Source organism: Notechis scutatus, chromosome 14 (assembly GCF_049901735.1).
Source record: "Notechis scutatus isolate UNSWTSFEM ecotype Mainland chromosome 14, rNotScu1.2, whole genome shotgun sequence".
Taxonomy (NCBI): Eukaryota; Metazoa; Chordata; class Lepidosauria; order Squamata; family Elapidae; genus Notechis; species Notechis scutatus.
The window spans coordinates 7,844,672-7,851,769 of NC_142022.1; the positions used below are offsets into that span (position 1 = coordinate 7,844,672).

General features: G+C 41.1%; 1 protein-coding gene and 1 long non-coding RNA gene across 3 annotated transcripts in view; both read right to left on the bottom strand.

Annotated features, from left to right (window-relative positions):
- The window catches only part of LOC148129522 (uncharacterized), a 268,357-nt gene that overhangs the window by 229,237 nt on the left and 32,022 nt on the right, over positions 1–7,098 (bottom strand). The window lies entirely within an intron of this gene.
- CNIH2 (cornichon family AMPA receptor auxiliary protein 2) overlaps positions 1–7,098 on the bottom strand; it is a 34,559-nt gene that overhangs the window by 13,151 nt on the left and 14,310 nt on the right. Inside the window, exon 2 of one of the 2 annotated variants that reach the window (XM_087943517.1) lies at positions 2,997–3,065. The exons of the other annotated variant lie outside the window; for it this stretch is intronic. Within the exon in view, the coding sequence (XP_087799643.1) occupies positions 2,997–3,065 (69 nt within the window). The remainder of the gene's footprint in view (positions 1–2,996; positions 3,066–7,098) is intronic. 2 annotated transcript variants of the gene reach the window in all.

Here is a 7,098-nt window from a genome sequence, read left to right on the forward strand (position 1 = left end):
CTCAGGGGCTTCCCCAAAGAAGAGGTGGGTCCAGTTATTCTCCAAAGCCCCAAAAGGCAGGACAAGAAGCGACGGGTGGAAAGTCATCAAGGAGAGAAGCAACCTGGAATTAAAGGAGGAATTTTCTACCAGTGGAAGAAGTGGTGGTTGCTCCAACACCGGAGGTGATTAAGAAGAGATTGGGCAACCATTTGTCTCCTGCCTGAGCAGGGGGTTGGACTAGATGACCTCCAAGGTCCCTTCCAACTCTGTTATTCTCTAAAGGCTGTGGGTTGCACACGTGTCCTCAACCCACAGAGAAATCAATGGATCTGCTCTGGATAAACCTTACTGGAAAATTTTCTTTATTGAATTTAAGTTCAGGCCTCTGGTCTGCATCTCCACCCAGCCAAGCATTTTAAAGGCCAAATTCACGGAAAAAGGAACACCAAAAGTCTCCATTCCCCCAAAATCTTTCAGACTACAAGTTCCATGCTCCTCAGCTGCACGACATCGTGGCTGATGAGACCCCCAGTGATGGAGAAGGAAGGAAGGAATAGCAGAATAACAGAGGAAGGAAGGAAGGATGGAAAGAAGGAAGGACGGAAGGAAGGAAAGAAGGAAAGATGGATGGAAGGAAGGAAGGAAGGATGGATGGAAGGAAGGATGGAAGGAAGGAAAGATGGATGGAAGGGAGGAAGGATGGAAGGAAGGAAGGAAAGAAGGAAAGATGGATGGAAGGGAGGAAGGATGGAAGGAAGGAAGGAAGGAAGGAAAGAAGGAAAGATGGATGGATGGAAGGAAGGAAGGAAGGATGAAAGGAAGGATGGATGGAAGGAAGGAAGGAAGGAAGGGAGGAAGGATGGAAGGGAGGAAGGAAGGAAGGATGGATGGAAGGAAGGATGAAAGGAAGGATGGAAGGAAGGAAGGAAGAAAGAAGGACAGAATAACAGAGTTGGAAGGGACCTTAGAGGTCTTCTAGTCCAACCCCTTTCTCAAGCAGGACACCCTCTACCCATTCCAGACAAATGGCTGTCTTGTCTCTTCTTAAAAACCTTAAAAACCAGTAAAACCACTGCCATTTTTAACACCCTTCCTTTATCCTTTCTTGTTAGTCTGGCTTTTATACTTTTTTCCATCTTTGATTTTACCATGAAATCTAAATTATTATTTTTTTGCATTAGGAACCATTTCTTTCTTTCTTTTTTTTTTTGAGCTCGGTGTTAAGGCTGCCCGGCCTTGCCGTCTGCGAGATGGGCGGCTGCATAAATGAGTTTAATCAATCACGAAATCGTTACCTCCAGCTCAAAGCATGCCCCGTCTCACAACACTCAAACACACTCACACACACCCGTTCTTAAACAGCAGGAGCTGTGCAACTCTTCCAGCCCTCGACAATTTGCACATTTCCGCCTGACCCACGGTGCAGAACGATTACAAGCCCCGCTTGTAAACCATCGGAGCTTATGTTCATTTTCATTGAGACGACATTAAATGCGAATTTTTTTAAAAAATGCTGGTTTGCGCTCGCCCGTTTTGTGGAAAACCACGCTAAAGGTGTTTTTAACTCCAAAACACCTGGAATGTTTTCTCGTAATTAAGAAAAGCGATGGTGCCAAATTGAACTAGTACTTTTATTTATTTATATATATATATATTTTGCAACTTCCGCGTCGCAAAGAACACAAGATAATTTTCTTCTGCGTCTGACACCTTGTGCATTGACAGTTCTGTCAAGGCTCCGACATGCACCCCTGTTCAAATCATAAGTCTCTAGCCATATCTCTCAGAGTTAAAAAAAAAAAAAAAGATTTATTAGGAGTGACCATGCTGGCATTACCTGGGTGCAGCCGACTCTAAGACACATCATTCATTTCCCCCTTGACCCTGGTCTTCTCCCCCCAACACACCCTGGATGTATATTCTCCAATGGGACACCTCCATAGCCCAGAGTCATCAATCATGCTCTCCAATTAGAATTTTGAGCAGCAGAAACTTCAGTCACCTAGTTACTACCTTTGAAAAACTATTTATGGAATGCACTTTCAATTTCCAAGCTGCCACACTGCTCCCCCCGCCCTCTTTCTGTTGGCAACTCCAAAACAACCATAGAAATATTTTATGAGTTGACAGAGCCATTGATAAAACAAATCCCACGTCAGAAAAAAAATACTCAGTTTCTTCCTTCTCCTTAATTGTTAAGTGTTAATCTATCCATTTCTGCACACTCTAATATATATGTTTAATTACATTTTCATCTGCAGGGATCTCTTCGTTTTCCCACTGTTGTGCAAACACAATTCTAGCCGCTGTGAAGACATGTAAAATTAAATATGTATTCCTTTTATTGTATTTTTTTCCGGTAAGATACAGAAATTGGCTGTCCTTGTTAAGTGAATCACCTTGCAGTGGTTAAATGAGTAAGACGGACATTAAGCGAGTCTAGCTTCATGCCACCATCACAAATACAAATCCATCGCCAAGTGTCTGAATTTTTGACCAGGGGGATACTGCGACGGTCGTAAGCGTGAAAAGGTCATAAGTGTGAAAAACGGCCCTAAGTCCCTTTTTTTCCGGCGCCGTTGTGACTTCGGCCGCTAAGCGTGCAATCATTGTAAGTCGGGGACTATCTGTAAATCTCAACAGAAATACAGCAGACTCGTGAATATAAGAGGGTGAGGTATTATAATGATTTATATCATGATATAAATTATATTTATATCATTATATAATGATATATTTATATAATGATATTGCACCGCTCAGCGTATACTCGCAGGCCACCCAACCGAAGAGAGGAAATAAATGGCACTTTTTGGGGGGGCTGCGTACAGCAAATTAAAACAGAGTTGGAAGGGACCCTGTAAGGTCATCTAGTCCAACTCGTCCCCACCACCACCCTCCCGGCCCAAGCAGGAGATTTTTGACTAGCGGGGGGTGGGGGGAAAGGAGAGGGAGAAGACAGACAAATGGAGACGGAGACACACAAACCTCAGACACCATATGTTTAGACTTACTGCCCTGGCTGGATTGCCCTGGTCGATGGGATTCTTAAAATCTATGTGCAATTCGTCAAAGGCGATTATCTAAAATTTAAAAAAAAAAGGAAGGAAGGAAGAGACAGAGAGAGAGAGAGAGAGAAAGAAAAAGAGAGAGAGAGAAAGAGAAACAAATTCAGAAAATGTTCTTGCTCAAGGAAGGGGTAGATCGAGCCATTTATAATCAGCAACTGTCATTCCTGGAACTTTCCATAAGGGAAATAAATTCAGGGGTGCAGAATTGGCACCTGGAACCCGAGAGAGAGCCGCAGGATTCGCACCGCAGACAAGACGCGTCTGTGCCTCTGGTTTTAAGCCACAGCCTTAAAACGGAGAAGGACGTATTTCAGAATTCCGAAGTTAGCCCCGGAGTGGATCTCCCCGGAGGTTGGGGAGCCCCAATTTCCATCATCCCCTGCCAGTAGAGGGGATGGGTGTTGGGGTTTCCAGTGACCCCTGGAAATTTGCAGGTTCTTAGACTGACATAATCTCATGTACCAATAAAACAAGGAATACACGGGTATGCCTGCCTGTCTGTCTCTCTCCATCCATGCATCCATCTCTATATATCTATGTCTCCTTCTCTTTCTTTCTCTTTCCCTCCCTCCCTCCATCTAATTTCTATATCTCTATGTGTCTCTGTCTGTCTGTCTCTATATCTATCATCTCTCTCCCTCCTTCCCTTCATCTAGTTTTTTTCTTCATCTCTCCTCTCTCTCATCTCTATCTATCATCTATCACTTCTATCTATGTATTCATACCACATCTAACTATCTATCTATCTATCTATCTATCGTCTATCTATCATCATCTATCTATCTATCTATCTATCTATCTATCTATCTATCTATCTATCTATCTATCTATCATCTATCTATCCTATTATTTATCTATTATCTATCTATCTATCTATCTATCTATCTATCTATCTATCTATCTATCTATCGCTCCATCTATCTATCTATCTATCGCTCTATCTACCTATCTATCTATCATCTATCTATCTATCTATCATCTAATTATCTATCTATCTATCTATCTATTATCTATCTATCTATCTATCTATCTATCTATCTATCTATCTATTATTTATCTATTATCTATCTATCTATCTATCTATCTATCTATCTATTCATCTATCTATCTATCTATCTATTATCTATCTATCTATCTATCTATCTATCTATCTATCTATCTGTCTATCTATCTATCTATCTATCTATCTATCTATCTATCTATCTACCGTGTTTCTCATACAATAAGGCCGGTCTTATTTTTTTGAGCCAAAAATGGCTAGGCTGTCTTTTGGGTGACTTAATTCCCCCTGCATCTTTGGGCGGGCGGGCATCACGGCTTGATGTTGACCTTGGCGTTGGTCTATCGGGGCAACGCAGGCAGCAGCATATCCGGTGTGCAACAAAAGTACTTCTAATGGCAAGCCCCCCACCCCCGCCACCATTCCCCCCATTTCGCATGTTTTAATATAGGCCTTAATTTGTGGGAGGGGCTTAATTTCATTTCATGCCTATAAACATGCTGGGCCTTCCTATTGGGGAGGCCGTATTGTTGGAGAAACAGGGTATCATCTATCTATCATCTATCTATCTATCTATCTATCTATCTATCTATCTATCTATCTATCATCATTATCTATCTATCTATCTATCTATCTATCTATCTATCTATCTATCTATCTATCTATCTATCTATCTATCTATCTATCATCTATCTATCTATCTATCGTCTATCTATCTATCTATCATCTATCTCTCTATCTATCATCTATCTATCTATCTATCTATCTATCTATCTATCTATCTATCTATCTATCTATCATCTATCTATTATCTATCTATCTATCGTCTATCTATCTATCTATCACCTATCTATCTATCTATATCTATCTATCTATCTATCTCTATCTATCTATCTATCTATCTATCTATCTATCTATCTATCTATCTATCTATCTATCTATCATCTATCTATCTATCTATCTATCTATCTATCTATATATCATCTATCTATCTATCTATCTATCTATCTATCTATCTATCTATCTATCTATCTATCTATCTAGTTGGGACCAGAATTTCTGTTGCTAAGTAAGGCAGTTGTTAAATGAGTCACATCCCATGTTACAACCTTTTTTTTTGTCTCGGGTTGTTAAGCGAATCGCTGAAGCTGTTAACCACATTACACGACTGTTAAGCAAACCCGACTTCTCCTCCCCCCCCCCTCTCCCTGGCTGGGGAAGGTCACCATAGGTGACCACGCGATTCCCCCAGGAGGCTGCAACCGTTGTAAACACATGCCAGTTGCCAAGCAAACCAATTTGGATCACACGACTGGCGAGAATGCTGTGACGGTCATAAACCCGAGGACTTGTCACAAACTCCCATTTTGCAGTGCCGTCGCAACTCTGAGTGGCGGTTAAGTCCAGGACAACCTGTATCAAACATTGCTATAATCTAATTTTCTCCAATTCTCATGGGGGGTTTTTTTGGGGGGGATGCTGGCGGAAAGCATTAGCTTCTACGATTATTTTATTTTTAACAAAACCGCAATAAGCCTTCTATTTAAAAAGATTATCGCTGGTCTCATTTATTCCCCCTTTGCTTATTCACTGTCGAAAGGGAGGGAGGGAAAGAAAAACCCCAGCGAAAAGGATTCGAAAAGTTCCTAAAGAATGAAATGTTGAAGAGAAGCTAATTCAGGTTTTTTTTATCCGTTGAATAATCAGCTTCCTGGCTCGATGTGTGACTTTGAGCGCTTCTCAAAAGGAAAAAATATCTTTTTTAAAAAGGGTTTATTATTCATTAAAATGATCTTTTGGGGGTTATTCCTTCTATCTTCTGGCTGCTTTTACCTATAACTCCGAGTCGAAGTATTTCCAAAATTGCTCATTTTAGCTCAAGGCTAAACTTTACATGTTGTGTGTACCCCCAAAAAAATAAAAATAAATTTAAAAAGCACAAAGATTCCTGCGTTGAATAAATCTACATTTAGGTAACTGATGGACGCCGGATTTCCTGACGTTTCAAAAAGAAATAAAAACAAACCCACCCTAAAAGGCATAACAGATGAACAGATGGTCAGAGTTGGAAGGGACCTTGTAGGTCATCTAGTCCAACCCTCGCCAAGCGGGAGACCCTACACCATTTCTGACAGATGGCGGTTCAGTCTCTTCTTGAAAGTCTCGAGAAAGTCTTGAAACTCTCTCATAAACTAATGCAAAAGAGAACAGACCTCCTTAAAAAGGGATGGGGGGGGTCACAATAATTCAACAGAACCTCCATGCTCAGGAATAGTTTACCTTTTCTAAACCGGCTTCTGGACAACAGAAACCTGAATAAGGGCTAGATTGGAGAGACAGTTGTCCCTCAAATAACCAGGCTGGATGTCCCCAAGAGCTTTCTAGATATTAGGCCGTCCTTGACTTACGACCGCAACATCGAGCCCAACTTTTCTGTCGTTACGTGAGACAGTTGTTAAGTGAGTTTTGACTATCTCCTGCTTGGGCGGGGGGGTTGGACTAGATGACCTATAAGGTCCCTTCCAACTCTGATTATGAGTTATCTGGCCTTTCTTCTCACCGTTGTTAAGTGAGTAGCCATCGTTGTTCACTTGTGACACGGCCATTAAGTGAATCCGGCGTTCCCCGTCGACTTGGCTTGCCGGAAAAGGGGGATCAGGCGACCCCGGAATGCCGTGACCATCGTAAATACGAGAATTGGGTGCCAAGCGTCTTGAATTTTTGATTGGGGGAACCCTTTGCAACGGTCGTTATGTCAGCAGAGCCTGATGAGAGCTCAGTAAGTACATTAAAAGTAATTTTAGGGTCCAGAGCATGAATGAATGAATGAATGATGTATGTATGTATAAAATGTTATAATGATATATAAAGGCAGAGATCTCTGTAATGGTAGTTTAAAATTCTGACAATGTCAGCAAAGGCTGACGAAAGCTCAGTAAGTACATTAAAAGTAATTTTAGGGTCTGGAGAATGAATGAATGAATTATATGTGTGTGTGTGTGTATAAATATATTTATATATATTACAGATATATCTTTTCCAGTG